Source organism: Notothenia rossii (assembly GCF_949606895.1).
Source record: "Notothenia rossii genome assembly, chromosome: 2".
Taxonomy (NCBI): domain Eukaryota; kingdom Metazoa; phylum Chordata; class Actinopteri; order Perciformes; family Nototheniidae; genus Notothenia; species Notothenia rossii.
The window spans coordinates 90,849,484-90,869,895 of NC_136904.1; the positions used below are offsets into that span (position 1 = coordinate 90,849,484).

The 20,412-nt window shown below is 43.7% G+C and overlaps 2 protein-coding genes across 4 annotated transcripts in view; one reads left to right on the forward strand and one right to left on the reverse strand.

Moving 5' to 3' along the window:
- The window catches only part of LOC307029753 (adenylate cyclase type 5-like), a gene marked incomplete at its 3' end in the record, with an annotated part of 223,850 nt that overhangs the window by 57,870 nt on the left and 145,568 nt on the right, over positions 1-20,412 (forward strand). The window lies entirely within an intron of this gene.
- pdia5 (protein disulfide isomerase family A, member 5) overlaps positions 1-20,412 on the reverse strand; it is a 95,189-nt gene that overhangs the window by 31,255 nt on the left and 43,522 nt on the right. For all 3 annotated transcript variants that reach the window (XR_013805575.1, XM_079666472.1, XM_079666471.1), the window contains exons 9-12: positions 17,376-17,467; positions 12,960-13,031; positions 9,523-9,659; positions 707-777 (exon numbers count right to left, since the gene is read on the reverse strand). Coding sequence is in view for 2 of the 3 variants with exons in the window: in XM_079666472.1 (XP_079522598.1) it covers positions 707-777; positions 9,523-9,659; positions 12,960-13,031; positions 17,376-17,467 (372 nt within the window). In the remaining variant the exon portion in view is untranslated. The remainder of the gene's footprint in view (positions 1-706; positions 778-9,522; positions 9,660-12,959; positions 13,032-17,375; positions 17,468-20,412) is intronic.

The window sequence follows — 20,412 nt, forward strand, 5'->3', positions numbered from 1 at the left end:
AACACAACAACACCAAAACATCCCATACGAGGAAAAGTGCGACATCTGAGTCGTACTGGAGTCGTACTGGAGTATAACGTAATAGCTGAAAATGACAGTCCCTTACGCTGAACTGTTACATGACAACGAGCAATTTAAACTTCCAGAGAACAATCCCAAGTTCAACCTCTACTAATGAGCACACGCTGGTCGTGTATTTATAACGTAAGAGCACTGCATTAGTAAGACGGGCAGAGAAGGAAGGAGGGTGAGAAATAAATGACATGCTGGGTCTAGAGGGCTGCGGGAGAAAGAGGCTCCAGATCATCAATATTAGATAACGGCCAGGCTTTTCCCATTGACCTCCAGCACTGGGCAGAGAGCCACGAGGAGAAGGTCCAGGCATCGGGCCGGGGAGACGCTCACGGATGAGATAATTGGAGGTTTATAGGCCCTGCCCCTGGCTGGGGAGTGTTGCATTACCACAGAGGACAGAATGGCGGAGAGGAGGAACACACCCGACTAATCAGAAACACATCGAGAGGCGGGCTGCAGGACTCAGCGACCAGCATGGCGGCCAAAAAGCCTTCAGGAGGGAGGGATTGTTAGGAAGTGTTAATGAGGCGCTGCTACGTCCACATAGATCTGTGTGTGCAGCAGAGTGCGATATATGGAAACACACAGGCCTGTAAGCATGCTGCACGTAAAGGAAGGTTAGGACACTCACGTCTGCAGCCTTGTTGAGTATTTCAGCAGCTTCATCATACTCTGGCTTCATCTTCTTGCAGTGTCCACACCCTGAAGGAAGCAAAACACACATGAGAGCCCAAACTATGACGGATTTATAAAACTGATAGCAGATATTTAACAGATATGTCTTTAAAAAAAAATCAAAACTACACATTGTCTGGTAAAAATCCCTCAAATCTTGTTATTAAAATGTTGGAATATTGGAAGGAAGATATCCTACAGTTTGCTATCAATAAAGGTAAATATAAAACAAAACAAAATAATTTCACATTTCAAACAGGAAGTATTATCCATTTATAAAAATACCTAAAAAATAAGAAAAATCTGGATCATAAATAAATGACAACGCCTCAAAACATATATTTTCTGAAACCTATTCATTAATACAAATAAATTATTGATTATACGCCGATATCAGCTTCCTAGACAGATAAAGGAACTACCTCTCAATCTTGCAGACAAAGAAATAACTGTATCCCTGAAGAAATTATTTCTCTAAAACCAAAGCTGCAAAGATGACGCAATCTTTGCACAGCATTACGTCCCGGATCCGTCCGGTTGAATCAAAGCGTCTAACCGCTGTTACTCTCTGGCGTTTGGCAGATTTGTCAGTGGGGTTACTTCTGACATGCTGAGGGTGAAACCATAAAGGAGATGACAAGGGTCTCTCATGTTTACCAGGAGAGCTCCGTCATGTCTGATTACTTCCTACATGATTCACTCTCAGGCATAAGGGGGGGGGGGTTTCTGAGTGAAACTGTTAGAGGTATAACGACGGAGACTGGGGCTGAATCTCACTTTGGTTAAATGGATTCCTTGCGTCCCTCACTTGCGTCGTTTCCCTGCGTCTAGTCCCTCCCCCCAGGGAAGCATGGAGAGACGCAAGGAAACCACGAGAAGCAGGGAAATGAGTTTTAAGAGCAATGGGACGTCCTTTCCTCCGGAGCGTCACGTGAAGCGACGTCCGTTTGATCGTCTGACAGCAGCCGGATCAGTGCATGCGCTGCATCGTCCAATCAGTGAGCGATAAACAGTAAGGGGGCGGGGCGAGTGTCTGAGGATTTCACCAGAGGATGGTCTGGTAGTTCCTCGATTATCGCTCTTCAATCCTCCGGCACAAATAAGGCCACTGGGACGCTACTCAAGATGGCGCAGACAAATCAACTTCCGGTGACACCGAGCCCGAGGAGCGAGGAAATGAAAAATAAATGTTAGGTTCATATTTTCTGGAAAACTGTCCGACACCTCAGGAGGGGGAAGCAGGGAACCATCCAAGCTGTGTACAGTAAGGATGGGACGTTGTTGACCTCAACTGATGGAGTGTTAGGGCGTTGGAAGGAGCACTTTGAGGAACTCCTGAACCCGACAACTCCGCCCTCTATGTTAGAGGCAGAGCTGGAGTATGAAGGGGGATCGACACCAATCTCCCGGGGGGAGGTCACTGAGGTCGTCAAACAACTTCACAGTGGCAAAGCCCCGGGGGTGGATGAGATCCGCCCAGAAATGCTGAAGGCTCTGGGTGTTGAGGGACTGTCATGGTTGACACGTCTCATCAACGTTGCGTGGAAGTCGGAAACAGTACCGAAGGAGTGGCAGACCGGAGTGGTGGTTCCCCTTTTCAAAAAGGGGGATCAGAGGGTGTGTGCCAATTACCGAGGCATCACACTACTCAGCCTCCCCGGGAAAGTTTACTCTAAGGTACTCGAAAGGAGGGTCAGGCCGATTGTCGAACCTCAGATTGAGGAGGAACAATGCGGATTCCGTCCTGGTCGTGGAACGACGGATCAGCTTTTTACTCTCGCAAGGATCCTGGAGGGTGCCTGGGAGTATGCTTATCCAGTCTACATGTGTTTTGTAGACTTGGAGAAGGCATATGACCGGGTTCCAAGGGAGTCACTGTGGGAGGTGCTGCGGGAGTATGGGGTGAGGGGGTCTCTACTCAGGGCCATCCAATCTCTGTACTCCCAAAGCGAGAGCTGTGTCCGGGTCCTCGGCAGTAAGTCGGACCCATTTCAGGTGAGGGTTGGCCTCCGCCAGGGCTGCGCTTTGTCACCAATCCTGTTTGTAATATACATGGATCGGATTTCGAGGCGTAGTCGTGGGGGAGGGGGTCTGCAGTTCGGTGGACTAAGGATTGCACCACTGCTTTTTGCAGATGATGTGGTTCTGATGGCTTCATCGGTCTGCGACCTTCAGCACTCACTGGATCGGTTCGCAACCGAGTGTGAAGCGGCTGGGATGAGGATCAGCACCTCCAAATCTGAGGCCATGGTTCTCAGCAGGAAACCGATGGACTGTCCACTCCAAGTAGGGAATGAGTCCTTACCCCAAGTGAAGGAGTTCAAGTATCTCGGGGTCTTGTTCTCGAGTGAGGGAACAATGGAGCGTGAGATGGGTCGGAGAATCGGAGCAGCGGGAGCGGTACTGCAGTCTCTTTACCGCACCGTTGTGACGAAAAGGGAGCTGAGCCAAAAGGCAAAGCTCTCTGTCTACCGGGCCATTTTCGTTCCTACCCTCACCTATGGTCATGAAGGATGGGTCATGACCGAAAGAACGAGATCGCGGGTACAAGCGGCCGAGATGGGTTTTCTCCGCAGGGTGGCTGGTGTCTCCCTTAGGGATAAGGTGAGAAGTTCGGTCATCCGGGAGGGACTCGGAGTTGAACCGCTCCTCCTTCGCGTCGAAAGGAGCCAGTTGAGGTGGTTCGGGCACCTAGTTAGGATGCCACCTGGGCGCCTCCCTAGGGAGGTGTTCCAGGCACGTCCAGCTGGGAAGAGACCAAGGGGTAGACCTAGAACCAGATGGAGGGATTATATCTCTTCTCTGGCCTGGGAGCGCCTTGGGATCCCCCAGTCAGAGCTGGTTGATGTGGCCAGGGAAAAGAAAGTTTGGGGCTCTCTGCTGGAACTGCTACCTCCGCGACCCGACCACGGATAAGCGGGAGAAGATGGATGGATGGATGGATATTTAGCTCCTCTCCTGGGACATGTCTCCACGCTTTAATGTTCAAAAGGTCTTTATTGTTCTCAAACTGCCTGTGTTGCAGCACCTCTTTTAACCGTCTGTCTGAAACCAGAGCCCAGTCTGCTCTGATTGGTTAGCTGGCTGGCTCTGTTGTGATTGGTCAAACGCTTAGAGATGTCCCGCCCCTTAGCCTATCACGTACAATGTGTTGCAGCGCTAGCCAATAGGAGGTCAAGTGTTATATAGTGTTGTCATTATGTTATGGAAGAAGACAATGTTTTCTTAAAAAAATGTTTTTCTTCAAAAAGTCTGTTTCCCGATTCAACTCATTATTAAATTAAAAATATGAAGTATCTCCCAGATCCAGATTTTGAGTGCCAAAATTTAAAAGGGAGTGAATTTCATTACATAACTTCACCATCGGCCAAATACTGTATTTCTCGGTCCTCTAATTAGGAAGCCAGCATCACTGGTCTTTTCGCTCGGTTTAACTTTGTATTATCTAAAGGTTGTTGTGTCTGCACGCCTTTCAGTCAGCACACGTTAGCAAATGGTTTTTTAATAAAGCAATTTCAAGCATTATGAAAATATAGTCCCTGTTTGGTGTGAAGGGGACCACCTCTTCTCCTTAGCATTCGTAAACAAGTAGATTGTTGCTTTTATTTGCTTTCAGTGGTCTTTTGTTTTTATTATTTGGCTGTTTTTTAATTGTTACATTTATTCTGGTTTGTTTTGTGTTTGTAAGTTTTATTTTAAATGTATTCATGTTATGTTTTGTGAGCTGAGTGATTTTATATATCTCTCTGTACAGCACTTTGGTCTGGAGGTTTTAAAGTGCTGTATAAATAAAGTTGGATTTGAAGGTGTGATTTAAAGTGCATGAGGATCCAAGACGCCATATTTGTCTCATGCAATGTGCAAAATGTTTCATGTTACGATTTAATGAAGACGCTGTTAGATCTGGACTTAGCACAGCTTGTTATGAGCAGCGCTGTGCACGGATACGCGAAACAAAGTTGGTATATTGTTTTGGGTACATTTCCTAACCCGCTAAATTGTCCTTGTCCAAACTGTTCAGGGATTCCTTTCTTCAAGATACAACGCGGAGCTGGCACAGGCTATTAATCAAGAGGGACATGCCTGGTGGAAACATCTCTGTCACTGTGGTGTGTGATCCTCAGATCGGAGAAACACAGTGACTAAAGGACTTTAGTCTGACCCTTCAAACTGATGAGTAAGAGAGAAACCAACTGTCCTGTGCATTCAGAACGAGTGGGGCATGAGAGGCAGGGTCAGTGTGTGTGTGTGTGTGTGTGTGTGTGTGTGTGTGTGTGTGTGTGTGTGTGTGTGTGTGTGTGTGTGTGTGTGTGTGTGTGTGTGTGTGTGTGTGTGTGTGTGTGTACAGAGATGTACTGAAATATTGCTGATTCAGAGTGTAGGGAAGTACAAGCTGACCACACACACACACACATCACTGCAGCTGGAATACAAACTGACGCACGCAGAAAAGGAAACGGCTGGTGAGTTTTCTCAGTAAATGTTGGATTTCTGAGGAGGTGTCAGGTCATATTCTCTGGGTCCACTGCAACAGTACGCTTAGCCTGGAGCTACTTGCTAAGTGGTCAGTCAGGGGAGTTGTTCAATTCAGAACTAATAACTTCCTGATGTACCAGCTGCAGCCTGAACGCAGACATTAAGGTATCTCACTGTGAAATACAGCTATATCTGCCGGAAGACTGTTCAACATTTTTCAGAGGAGAACTTTTGTTTTGGTCCCAAACATATCCAGGCTCACTGTGGGAATTTTCAGTTGGATGATTTGCCGCCGTAAAGAGCTGCACGCAAACACCCCCCCGCTGAGAGCTGTTCAGAGGACGCAGAGAGAGGCCGCTCTGAGAGGTGGACAGAAAAGGCAAGCTGATGGTGGCGGTATGGAGACCATTAATCTCACTCTGACAGCAGGCCATTAAGAAAAACTGCATTGAAGCAGCAAGGCTGGGCATCTGTCAGTGTGTGTGTGTGTGTGTGTGTGTGTGTGTGTGTGTGTGTGTGTGTGTGTGTGTGTGTGTGTGTGTGTGTGTGTGTGTGTGTGTGTGTGTGTGTGTGTGTGTGTGCATTTATGTGAGACAGAGCGATATGCGGTGTAATTGTGTGCCATAAATGCTTGTCTCATGGAGTGAAATATGTTTTTGATATGCTCCACAGTGAACAGATATTTGCTGAAATAATCTGATGCCGTTTGTTTTAGCAGACTGCCCTTCAGTGTGTGTGTGTGTGTGTGTGTGTGTGTGTGTGTGTGTGTGTGTGTGTGTGTGTGTGTGTGTGTGTGTGTGTGTGTGTGTGCGCAGGGTGAGTCAAGTGCAGGGACAGAGCAGCTATGACTCCACATGAGGACAAGGAGGACATCTGTCATTCGGTCATGTTTTCTGCCCTAAAATAACTAAATCAACTTTTGACATTAAAATAATTCCTGCTCAAAAAAGTGCAGAGTCTGCTAAATATTAATCGTAGGAATGTCTTTGACGCACTGCACTTTCCCGAACGTCAACCAGCGCTCCGGTCCCGACTGTGTGCGTCACTTTTTATTGTCCCCTTCTTCCGCTGTGTTTGGAGCTTCTTGCAGCTTTTCCTTTTTGCAGTGCTTGTAAAAAATGTTGCGCATGTTTCCTCAAGTTGTTTCTTCATTTGCATGTGTTTTGGTGCATTTCTTTCATTTTGAGTGAAGATGAAGATGTTCTTTCTAGAAGTTGGTACCTTTTTAACCCAAAAAACAAAACCAGGGTTCGCTTTATTTTATTACTGGAAATGAGGTAAAAGCTGCTTGAAATGTCTTTAACTGAAGTTATACATGCATATACTGTGATTCCACTGACGATGATTGTGCATTAACCAACCATAACATATATCATCCAAAATATATCTATACATCTATGAGTCGGTGAATTTGTTCAAAGTGAAGTACCTTGCCATAAGAAAAAAAACCTAGTTCCGTCTCCTTTTTTAACGTTTGTTTTTCAAATCAAAACAGACTGACCTGATTAAATAAATGATGTCACTTGGCTGTTCTTATTTGGCGGATCCAGAAATCCCATGACATTACATTTGCACTAGCCAACTGGCAGGTGTTAGAACAAATATTTGTGCAAACTTTTTAGGTAGTAAATCATGACACTGCAGTGTATACAAGTGAAGTGCCTTTCTTTCACTTCAGCAGCTGGAGACTGCGTTTTTTGGGGGGGGGGGGGGGATGTGTTTCTCCCAACATCACATTACATGACATGTTAGACACTTTTATCCAAAGCAACTTACATACTCAATACTGTGGACAATCCCCACAGGAGCAATTTGGGGTGAAGTGTCTCAGGGACACAACGACATGCTGACTGCAGTGGGGTTTGAACCTGTGCCCCCCTGATCCCAACACATATGCACAACCCACTGCGCCACACGCCTCCGTTAGGTATAAAAACTGCATCAAAGTATGTGATGAAATCTTGAAAACAATGAATCATCATTGTTGTGAACGCCAGGGAAAAGGACGCTCTTGTTATTTATTCGTTTATTAGCGGAGGCTGGTAGGCGTGTGGCGCAGTGGACTGGTGCATTGGTGTTCAGATCAGGGGAGCACAGGTTCAAACCCCACTGCAGTCAGCATGTCGTTGTGTCTCTGAGATACTTCACCCCAAATTGCTCCTGTGGTGATTGGTCACAGTATTGAGTATGTAAGTTGCTTTGGATAAAAGCGTCTAACACGTAATGTAATGATATGAGCATGGAGGGGAGGGGAGGGGAGGGTGAACCGTGGGTGAAGGTGACGGAGATAGCGGAAAGAAAAAACAAAAAAGGTCCAAAAATAGACCCAGGGTTTGGATTGTGTCGTGAGGCTGCTGCTCTCACAATGTGTTTCTAAATAGGGTGAATATATTTGCATGATTTTGCAGCTCCCTCTCACGCAGGACCAAAGCAGAAGACTTCTAAACCACGGACAAAACCTGGCATGTTGACAAAGATCTGCAGAAACGGCAGTATGGTGCGTGAAGAACACTGACACCAGGCTCATGTGAACCACATGGCAGCAGAGCCATGACCTCCACTGTGATCACGAGATACAAAAGGGCTGAGTTTCTGCAGCCAGCCTAATTCCCCGTCTCTGACTATTAGAACTGACGATGACGTTGATGTTATTTGCGTGACTAAATAACAGTTCAGCCCTAGAGCATTGGCAAAACAATATTTAACACAGCTGGGAGGAATGTGAAGCTTCTCACACACTTGATGCACAGATTTGACTATCCAGACGACTTTCTGAAGTCTCTCTGTATTTCTGAGGGTGAAAAGGGGTAGTGGTGGTCTAATGCAGTGGTTCCCAACCTGGGGGGTGCAAGGCCTCAGATGATTTGAGTCCAAATATCATATTTAGACGTTTTTTTTTATTCTCTTTTTTTTTTTTTTTTTACATATAATTGTAACGCAATACATGATTGTCACTAAAAGCCTTGTCTCTACATTACAATAACATATACAAAATAATTGATTAATTAATTTGAATACAAATTCAAGTTAGTATATTAAAGGCATAAAAAGACAGAAATGTATAATTCTTTCTTTAATAGAAATGTTTCTTCTGCCCGTAAAGTGTCCAAATCGGGCTTTTCTGGATAAGCGCATTTTTAAAAACATACTCATTGTCCATGCCGGTTTCAAATGGATTATTTGTCACAGTTGCTCCGATCAGATCAGTCTCCTCCATTTTGTAGATTATTTACAACTTTTGAATCCACATAAACACATCGGCAAAACCCGGCTTACTTTGAGCATCTGTTTTAAACAGTTTAATCCCTTTGTGGATTTGCGCCCCCCCTTGCGTGTGTGGGGGGGGGGGCGCAACTTCCAACAGGATTCATTTGGGGGGGCTCTTGGGAAAAAACGTTGGGAACCCCTGGTCTAATGGATAGTGAGGTGGGCTGAAGATCAGAAGGATGTGAGTTCAAATCCCGCCTGGAACACCACCACTTGTGTGCCCTTGAGCAAGGCACTTAGCCCTTAGTTACTCCGGGGAGGATGTCCCTGTGATCGGTCATTGTAAGCCACTTTGGATAAAAGCGTTGAGATGATCATATTCAAACTACAGTATGCCTTTTAAACATGTATTGTATACCTGTGGTGTTTATTTTAATTATTGTATTATCTTTGCTTTGTAATGCCTGTTGTGAAATGCCATTATATAATATGTTTTTACTTTATGTATTCCTAAAAATACTTTTAATTTGTTTTGTAAAGCACTTTGAATTGTCACGTACAGAAAAGTGCTATATAAATAAACTTGTCAGCGAAATGAAATGTAATTTAAAAATGTAATGAAAAGTGGGTTTTGAAAGGACAAGGCAAATCTCTGCATGCATGTCTTATTACTGGCAATCTAAGTAATGAAAATATCAAAACTCAGTCAATTCATCCTACAACAAATATGTCACTGTGTTTATATCATTCAAGAGCTCAGCTGCTTTCCAGAAACAATTAGAAACACAAATCACCGTTTCACTTTGGGATATGTCCCTACATTATGACGTTGCAGTTTATTCTAATCTCACATACTCCCCTGGTGCTATAAATACCGTTGGCAGCAAATGTGCATTCATCGGTGTCATGATTGTGCAGCAATTGCAGATAACAAGACAAAGACTAGATCACACCTCGTTCACAGTAGCTGGTCTCTTTTATTGTACAGGTGAGGGTCTCTGTATGTATGCTTTCTGTGTTTCACAACGTCACAAATAAAATCATATATAATGTAAGATGGACATGTGATGTGTGTGCTCTGTTACTCACAGGGGGCGTAGAACATGATGACGGCGGCAGGATGTTCCTCCAGGAAACTGTCGAAGGAGTCGTCGGTCAAGTGGAAGACGGGGGAGTCCGTCTCCGTCCACGGCACCTCGGGGGTCTTCGGCTGGGGGGGCTGCGGGCTGAAGGAGGAGGAAGAGGTAATGTAAGGTACGTTTACACAATACAATTCAAAGTGGTTTACATCATCATTAACACTTAACAAGAAGACAAAAGAAAGGAGGACGAGGGGACAACAAGGGCAACAGAAGTGAGGAACTTGTTAAAGAGGACATTCCAGCTGGCTCTGTACGAAGCAGAGCATGAGACACAGCTGCAGACCCTTCTCCACCCAATGTGTCTCTCACACACACATCTGGAGCAAAGCAGCCCCGCCTTGATGACGAAGCAAAACGAAGCAATGCCAAGAAAGAGTGGACAGAGAAATAAACAACACACACACACACACACACACGGTCTTATCCAAAGCGACATACATACTCAATACTGTGTGAAATCCCCACAGGCGCAATTTGGGGTGAAGGGTCTCAGGGACACAACGACATGCTGACTGCAGTGGGGTTTGAACCTGTGACCCCCTGATCCCAACACCAACTGACACACACACAGGAACTCTGACTGATGCCACACGGGGAGCGGCAGTCTTTATTAGGATCCCTGTTAGCATTAGCTATTAATGCTGGGGTCCACACACACACACACACACACACACACACACACACACACACACACACACACACACACACACACACACACACACACACACACACACACACACACACACACACACACACACACACACACACACACACACACACACACACACACACACACACACACACACACACACACACACACACACACACACACACACACACACACACACACACACACACACACACACACACACACACACACACACACACACACACACACACACACACACACTGCAGCCGCATGAGACTTCATATCTTTTATAAACACTAGTATTGTGAAACCAAGGTGCTGCATTCATCTTTTATCCAGAATGTCATCGGTCTAACATCTCTGTGATAATAAAGAGCTCTGGATCAGGGTTCATGCTGCACACAGGCCTGATCAGATCACGGCTTGTTGTTCTTCTGCAACACAACATGCAGTTCTGTCCCTGGTTGCATCCAGACAACCGCCATGTCCTGGTGCTGCAGAGGACAGCTGAGATCACTGAGGAACTTCATCTCTGCTTCCACGCTCAGCTCGCCTTTCTGATATTGAGAAGATGCCAAAGAAACGTCTTTGATGTGCAACGTACAAAGCTTTGAAGAGAATGATTCAAGAGTCTAACCTCCTTCGCTCCCGTTGGCAGAGCAGTGTAACAGCTGTATTTTTTTAACGTGTAGAAACTCCTTTCAGTGCAAAAAAGCCAGGGATGATATCTTACTCTGTTGAAAGAGGAGGAAACATGGAAACGTAGAGGGGGGTAAAACAGATTGAACACAAGAGAAACTTCATCAAATATGTAGAAACAAGTAGGGGGTGATACACGTGGGAGAGGAGATAGAAAACCCTGAGGCAGGAAGTGCTACAAGAAGAGCACAATGGAAACAATGCCTCGAAATATGAACGCAGCAAATTACATAACCTTGAAAACTTTTGGAGAAAAAGCTGATTTTTTCCTCATCTCAAACCGATGACAGATGTGATGAGGCTCGCATGGAGGCTGACAACAACCCCCCCCCCCCCACTCAATCCATCAATGTAAAACATGGAGAGTATTCTGTCAGATTGACAGAGAGGGCAAAAGTACCCACATCCTTTACTCAAGTAGAAGTACAGATACTCGTGTTTAAAAATACTCTGGTGAAAGTAGAAGTACTGACCAAACTTCTTTACTCAAGTCAAAGTAAAGAGGCTTTGAAATGTACTTCAGTAAAAAGTACCCATAACTAGCAGCTGTTTTAAAGAGTACCTGACCTCCCTTTATATTAATAGAACAATAATGTCATTGTTAGCTAATGAATGTTTCCATGGTGACCAACGGCAACATGACAACGTTTTCATTGGTCCCTCTTCTTTAGAGAAGACCAGGAAATGATGGATACACGGATCGTGTTCAAATCAATAGGCACGCAATGACTCTAAATAATAATGATCACGCCACCAAACACACATTCAGACTAAAGGAACCAGCCTGTTTGGAAAATGTGAGAAGTAGAAAGTACAGGTATTTGTGTTCAACATGTAAGAAGTAGAAAGTACAGGTATTTGTGTTCAACATGTAAGAAGTAGAAAGTACAGGTATTTGAGTTCAACATGTAAGAAGTAGAAAGTACAGGTATTTGGGTTCAACATGTAAGAAGTAGAAAGTACAGGTATTTGAGTTCAACATGTAAGAAGTAGAAAGTACAGGTATTTGTGTTCAACATGTGAGAAGTAGAAAGTACAGGTATTTGAGTTCAACATGTAAGAAGTAGAAAGTACAGGTATTTGAGTTCAATATGTAAGAAGTAGAAAGTACAGGTATTTGAGTTCAACATGTGAGAAGTAGAAAGTACAGGTATTTGGGTTCAACATGTGAGAAGTAGAAAGTACAGGTATTTGTGTTCAACATGTGAGAAGTAGAAAGTACAGGTATTTGTGTTCAACATGTGAGAAGTAGAAAGTACAGGTATTTGTGTTCAACATGTGAGAAGTAGAAAGTACAGGTATTTGTGTTCAACATGTGAGAAGTAGAAAGTACAGGTATTTGTGTTCAACTTGTAAGAAGTCAAAGTAAAAAGTCGTCAGGAAAATAAGTAGTGGAGTAAAGTACTGACACCAGAAACATGTACCTAAGTACAGTAACAAAGTATTTGTACTCCACTACTTCCCACCTCTGCAGATTGATCGTCTGATTTCCTGCCTGGCGACCTCTCTGAATCACACAGCTGGGCTCTGAATAAGCCGAACAGTAAAAGTTTAGGACGGGGAAGGGACCTGCTCTCCCTCCGGGTTAAACCTGTGGGATATATCCCCTGCCTGTCTCGCTCCGTTTCCTGTGATATCTGTGAAAGCTCTGCTCCGTGCCCTCTGGCTGCGGCCCGATGGACGGTCATGGCTTTAACTCAAATGTAAGATGGAGGAAAGAGGGGGGGGAGAAGGCAGGAGAGCAAAGCCATGGAGGGAGAAACCAGGTTACAGGCGAGGTGAGAAAGAAAAATGAGACAGAGCAGGTGTAGATTGATGACACCCTGTCAAGGTGAGTCAGGGTCAGGAGGGAAAGGTGTGATGAAGACCACGGAACAATGGAGAGGGGATGCCAGAGACGTCCACTGAGACTTTAAAGCAGTTTGCGCATTGAAGTTTGAGAGCTCTGTTTCTTTTCATTAGCTAAAACAGATGTGGACACAAACATATTGCAGTCTGAGCTTCCACACGTCTTGAGTGATGAAGACTTTACTCACTTCTTCATCCAGTCTGCAATATCCTTCGCTGTGCCTCCGTAGTTCTCAAAGTGGTGAAGGAACTTCCCGTTCCTAAAAGAGCACAAAATGAGGTTTAGTCCAAACCACATGTCAGCAATTGGAAAACATGGATTGGTGCGGTTGAAAAACTTTTAAAAACCATAGGCTATGTAATAACTGTCATATCATACAACACTAAAAATATACTTTAGTTATATATTTCTACAACATTTCTACAATTGTATTTGAAGGGAATACCCAACCTGAACATGTCTTCTGGATAATAATAATAATAATAATACATTATATTTATATAGCGCCTTTCAAGGGACCCAAGGTCGCTGTACATCAGGGGTGTCAAACTCAATTTCATCGCGGGCCACATTGGAATTATGGTTGCACTCAAAGGGCCGGTTGTAACTTTAAGACTACCGTAATTTTCGGACTATAAACCGCGCCTTTTTCCCCATTTTTCGACGCTGCGGTTTATATAACGGTGCGGCTAATCTATGGATTTTTACAGCTAACGGCCACCACCTTTAACTCTATGGGCGGTCCGCGGACCCCCACCTTTAAGCGGCGGGTTCCAGCAGGAAAAGCTGGAGGCCGGAAAAGAGTGAGACAGGTAGCGCGCAAAAGTAAAAGTGGAACCGAGAGTGGTATGCCGCTCAAATATATGAAATACGTCCAACTCTTTGTCGTTCAATGGTTGTTTTTAGTCTTTCTACACACACACACCTTTTGCCTTAGAGTCCGAAAATTACGGTATATAAATATTTAATATGTATAAAATGATGTATTATATTACATTATTGCCTTGGATTATTATCGGATCGGGTAATAACTTCATAATTAACTACGTCTGAAAGCAGAAGTCTACGGCAAATAATTGCAAGTCTCTTTGGTGAGACTGTCACAAACTTATTTAAAAAGATAAGCCAAATTCTGGAAAAAAAGTTAAAAAAAAAATGAAATGTGACAAAAAAGCCTAATTCTAAGAAAAAAGGCAAAGAAATGAATGCAACTGATTATTTAATGTTTAATGTTGTTTTTATAGGCAATAATCTAAGCTTTGTTAGTTCCAGGTTTAATATGTGCAATAAGTTCATTTCAATAAGTTCTGCAATAAACATTGAACCAGTCCGGCCCTCGGCTAGTACCCATTTTTTTATTTTGGCCCACTGTGTATTTGAGTTTGACCCCCCTGATCTAAATCGTCTGCAAACGCTAAAATACAAACACACAACATAACAGCTCAAAGTCTAAATGAAAAGTAGATCTGACGAAAGGTTAAAATAGGATTGATGCCACTTCCTTGTATTTTGAATGTTAGCATAACATTACAGATGCCAGTGACCCCTCGGTATGCATTTAAAGTGAGCGATTACTCAGCTGCAAAAATGTAAGCATATTTCCTTCATAAGAATGAGTTTATCTACTCTGCTGTTCGCTGCGACTCAGAGCAGGAGGCTCAGTGTCCGGAGTAACTGGCTTTCTGCAAACACAGTTACAGCTCGGGAGACACAGCGCGGACACTATTAAAGGTGATACACGATTACACACACACTGGATTTTGAGCTTAAAAACTCGCATTTTAAGTGATCCGAATGCCACGGTGGAGAGAGGAGCTGCTTGGAATTCAATCAGTGAGGTTTATGACCAACTCTTTATTCACCTGCTTTATCTCCGCTGCTGTGAAACCGTGTTAAAAAGTTAAGTCGAGATATGTCGAATTAATGTCCTTCTTGGGTAAAGGACACAGGAAAGACAAAGAAGCTCAAATAGTTTCACTTTCATTGTTGCTTTAATTGATAGGAAGTGGAGGGCTGCTGCAGTATTGGCCAGTAAGCTTCCTTAATCTGCAGGGCTGAACAGGTAGAAGACCTTGAAACCTCGCTCCTGCAGCGGAGAGATAACTCCAGGGGTGTTGATGCCGATTCACCCCGCAGTGATTAGCTGCTGTTTATCAGCCAGGTGCTCATTACTGAAGCCAATGGCCTCGGCTGGTCGTTAGCTAGCCCTGCGCTGACACTAATGCACTGCCTGCTAACGGACTGGCTCCAGACCAGCTACACATGAGTGCACAGGCGCATGTGTACAGCAACACACAAAGTAAGAAGTGCAGGAAGACACACACACACACACACACACACACACACACACACACACACACACACACACACACACACACACACACACACACACACACACACACACACACACACACACACACACACACACACACACACACACACACACACACACACACACACACACACACACACACACACACACACACACACACGTGAGAGAGTGTTTAATGTGGAAATGAGGAATAAGAGGAACAGAGCGGCAGCTATGGAGCACAATGTGAGCAGCACTGTAAATATGAGGGTAGTCGTGGTGTGGCTGGGGGGGGTTTCTGCATTAACAAACGCCATCCGTCTCACTCTCAGCCCCTACTGTGCAAGTGGCTTCAATGTTATAGTAGTAAAGCGAAATGAGTAGATTAACCAACAGCATCTCAAACACTAAAGGAGAAACGCTGAAGCCAAAACACTAAATCGATACAATTTAAAGTGTTCTTTGAGATGAAAAAAACATTGGCACGGTGTTTTAAAGCCTTCACTTAATCTGGCGTATTAATTATTTAAAACACCGGCTCATCTTGAGTGTCTGGGCAGACAACAGCTCTGTGTGAAGGAATGCAGCCCCACTGAGTTTCCAATGGGCAGCTGCGATGGCTCAGTGTGGCTCCTGAAGAAAAGGCTCTGCCAGGAAATATGGGGTTATGAAGTGCAAGTGAAAACTTTTGTAAATATTTGGTATTTTTCTTTGCCTGTGCTGCAGCACCTCTTTTACCCTCCGTCTGAAACCAGAGCCCAGTCTGCTCTGATTGGTTAGCTGGCCGGCTCTGTTGTTGTGGCAACGGCTTAGAGATGTCCCGCCACTTTAGCCTATCACGTAGGATGTGTAGGAGCGCTGGCCAATCGGAGCATGAGTGTTACCGCTACACAAAACGTACTTCTTAATCTATTATTTTGGAGACAGGGTATATGCAGGAATCCTGAAGTCAGATGTAAAACCTTTGAACACCTTTTTTAAGACCCTTTCCATACATTTTAAGACCTCATCTCCACTTTGAGTTCTAACCGGTTACCTTGGCGACACACTTTACCTCACATTGACTATATACAGTATTGATTGTCCTTCCTCCTTATCTTCCAACTATTTCGACGCAGACTTGCATTTCCCCATAACGATGTTGCTTAGCAACCGGCGTAAACGGACCTTCGCGCGCTATCAAGCAGTGAGCGTGAGATGTCCTGTTCAGATGACGTCAAATCCAACGGGATGCCATAAATAAACTACACAGAATCACACTACACACCTACGCAATGATTACATTCAGGCAGACTGTAGAATACAACCTCTTTGGACCATTTATATACTTATTGAAAACAAGCTACAAAATGTAATACCTTTGAAAATGCAGTTTATTACTTTTTAATAGCCTTAATTTCACTAAATTGATTGATCAACTTTTAATACTTTTTAAGACCCCGCGGACACCCTGATACAGCCTCGTTAAAGTCAGTTTTCTACTATAATACCTTTTCTTTGATTGACTACAGCTTTAGTATTTACTACAACTATACTTCAGCGAGTTTATAATATCCAGAAGACAGGTTTAGGTACGGTATTCCCTTTAAATAAAACACATGTTGTAGAAATATAACCAGTTAATTAAGGTTTTAGAAACGTTTTTGTTTTGTATTATGACAGTTATTATATTGGCTGTTACATAGTGAAGTCACTTTGTTCAGGAAGTGATCAAAGGAGTCCAATGGAGGCTTTTCAGGCACTGGTTGGGCGTGTGTGGGAGAGAAACAGGGATTTGAGCCTTTGCAGACCATTTACATGCACTAAAACCTATACACACACACAAAGGGATAGGGAACACCACAAAAAGCACAATAGGGCCTCTTTAACAATTGGTGAGCATGAAGAAAGCGGTGAGTAGCCATTTTGTTTGATAAATGGCTTCAACAATTAGGGAACAATCAAAAATGGTTTCCGATCATTTTCTTTCTCCATTAACTTCAGCTCTACTTCATATCCAAGAATACAGCACCTCCTGAGTGAACTCCATGCTCCTCGACAATAGCTCTCACATCCTTGACTTTCTCATGTGAAATTACTTTGTCCAATATACTGAGAAACTTTTTCCTTCACACCTCTTAAAAGCAATTTTCTGAACCTCCCTGGCAAATTGTACGTCTGACACCCCCCTGTGTGCCGGTGTTTAAGAGCTCTGCGCTGGCCTTTCTGTTTGAAGTGTCCCGACTCAGATGTTCTGAGCCTTGGAAGTGAGGCTGAGCCCTAAGTGAGACGGATGAGAGGACTCCAACTCACTCAAAGTAGCAGAAAGTCGGGTAGCCTTTGACGTTGTACTCCTCCTTCAGGCCGTCAAACTCGGCCGGGTGGACGTTCATCCCCGCCAGCACCTGGAGGAAAGACAACGTCAAGGGGGAAATAAGGTGTTTGCTGTCAGAGAGGCGAAGAAAGCAGAGACACAAGAAACAGAAAGGACATGAAAGCAGATGACCCATGGTCAGAGGACTCCGTAATCAAAGTATGTACTCCATGATTGAAAAGAGACTTCACTGGGAAAGGACATACTGCGCTAAGGGTCAAATGAATGTTGATCAGCGAACTCTAATCACATTTAACTTTGATAACACAATTAAATAAGCCCCCTATTGTGGACGTGATTAATGTACAGAATATATTTATAGACAAGACCTACCTTTAATTGGGTGCAGCAAACTTACCATTTTAATTAAGTGTTTTTTTAAACATTTTTTTTTTTTGTTTCCCATGTTTTTCACATTAAGATGTGTATAACAACATCAAACCCAAAACACCCTAACCATTGGGAGTGCTCTACATTTTTAGATTAATCTAAAGATATCTTTTTTGATTTGAAACTTGTGGGACAAAGACTTTTTGTTTGTCCTTGGGGTTGTGCATCGGGAACGGTAATGTTGATACATAAATACAGGGCATGACTATAAGGCATTTTGACTAAGCTGCTCAACATTGACAGATTTACTTTGAAATGTCATCATATAGCCTTGACCTCAAACTTGTCAACCGTCCCGATTTTCGCGGGAGACTCCCTATTTCACTGCCCTCTCCCGGTTTCCTCCCGGGGTCATATTTCTCCTGCATTTCTCCCAATTTCTGACAAAATCTGATTTACTCAAGACTGTTTCCACTCGGACTTTAATACAGCTACACCATTGTTTGGTTTCCATGGTAGCGGGTCTCTTTAGTAGCGCGCGCAACTAAAGGGTGTTCAGCATGGTGAGGAAGATAGTCACAGAACAAGAATGGTCTACTCTACTCTCTGCTCACTCCTTTCCTGTAAAATACAGGTCCAGCCCACACATATGCTCCATCAAGGTCGGTGCTACAGGCAGCAAGGCAGTGCACTTACAACTACAATAAGCATGTGTAGATGTTCGTGTCATCTTTAAAAGTCAGCTTCCCCATTGGATGATACACGTGGGAGAGGAGTTCTAACAGCTCCGGCGATCCACTAGCACTCCCCCCCCCCTCTGTGGTTTTGAAATGATTTCTCAGGTCTCAAGGTCGGCAAGTATGCTTGACCTTCAGCTGGGTGGAATGCTAGCAGGATATTGTGAGTGTATTTGAATGCTAATGTAAGCATCTTAAAATGCTTATAGATTGCTAACATTCAGTATGTAATGATGTTAGCTTACTCACATTAACTTGCTAGTGTGTGCAGTTAGTAATACAAATAAATATATCTCCATGACGCTGTTTCAGTCTATCCAGTGAGACAGATGAAATAAAATGTGAATATGTACTTTTTAGCGTGTTATAATGTGTGCATATACAGCCTCTGCTTTTATATATTTATGGTATTTAAAATAAATCAAACACCTGACATTTCCCAGGTTTCTTCAGAAGTAATGTAGTGTTCAAAGAAGAGCCAAAAACAGATTTCAAAATGTCCATGAGTCTTTGTCCTCTTGAGTGTTTTCAGATACATCTACCTGACTGCACACAACGCTTCAGACATTGACCTTACGTCCTCCTGTCTCTATGACACAGAGGTGAGTAATGTGTACAGCTCTGCTGAGCACTAACTCAGTATTCAAACCTGGCACTTCTCCGTAGTCTCTTGTAATAACTGGCACGCCTCCAATAATCCATCTCAGCCTGGCAAACAAACCCCTTTGTGTTCTGAGCAGCGAACTTGTATGCATACTGTTAATTTCCAGTTAAGAGGCTTACATTTCACAAGCTCAAATGCTCCATAATCAGAGAAACACGCACTTAATTATCCGTTCCTCCTCTGTGTGAGGCGAGCACTGCTTCACGCTCTCCTCAGGCAGCTGCTCTCTTATTGTCAGACCCCCTCAGATCCCTCTTCTTCAGGGTGCTTCAAGTGTTTGTGAACACAAAGCTTTTGTTTCCCCAGCTGATCGCATATGCCTCTGGTTGCTTTTCGTGCTGGCATCTCTCCAGCGCTCTTAAAAACACGTTACCACAGCTGGAAACAGAGCACCCTTTCCCCCCATTTTTAGTTGCGGTTGTAACACGGCTTGTCTGCAAACTGACAACACGGGTCTTTAGGGGACCCTCGAGACCAGGGAGGAGAAGAAAACATGATGAATACAGGAGGGAGGGGGAAGCAACACTAAGACTGGACTAAACTGATATTCAATCTATTTAGGTGGTGGTCTTCAGCTAGAACCCTATAGCTAGCCCTGTATTGTGGATGTGTTGCCAGGTAAAAGATAAATGAATTCCATGATTATAAACCTGCACAATGATATCAACTACTCAAATAATTTAAAACAGATTGAGATGCAAGGTTGGTAGACTTCAAAATACGGATACAGTTTAAATGAAGTCCAGCAGAGAGGGGGATCAGGGTTTCTGTTGGGAAAATAGTGAGTGTACTCTCAATCTGAGTGTAACATGATATCAAAGGTATCCCAACTGTAGCTGTGTGCATGACAGGATGTGTGATTACCTAGAAGAGCATCAGGACTGTTTGAGGCATATGATAGCTATGTGATTAACATGATGATTCAGCCTCTATGGAGAGAGACATATGACAAGCATGATCATTTCTGACGTGGAGCTAATCTGAACTAAACATTGAATACTGCTTTCTATTCCTCCATCTTGTGACTGTGTAACTCCCTCTCTTGGATATCAGCATGTGAAGGACACTGTTCAGGAACTAGTAGACGGTGACGAGTGATTATTATTATTTTATTTGAAAAAGTCCGAATTTTGAGAAAAAGTCAGGATTTTTAGGAGAAAGTCAGAATTTTGCGATTTTGAGAAAAAGTCAGAATTTTTAGAAAATGTCAGAATTTTAAGAGAAAGTCAGAATTTTGAAAGAAAG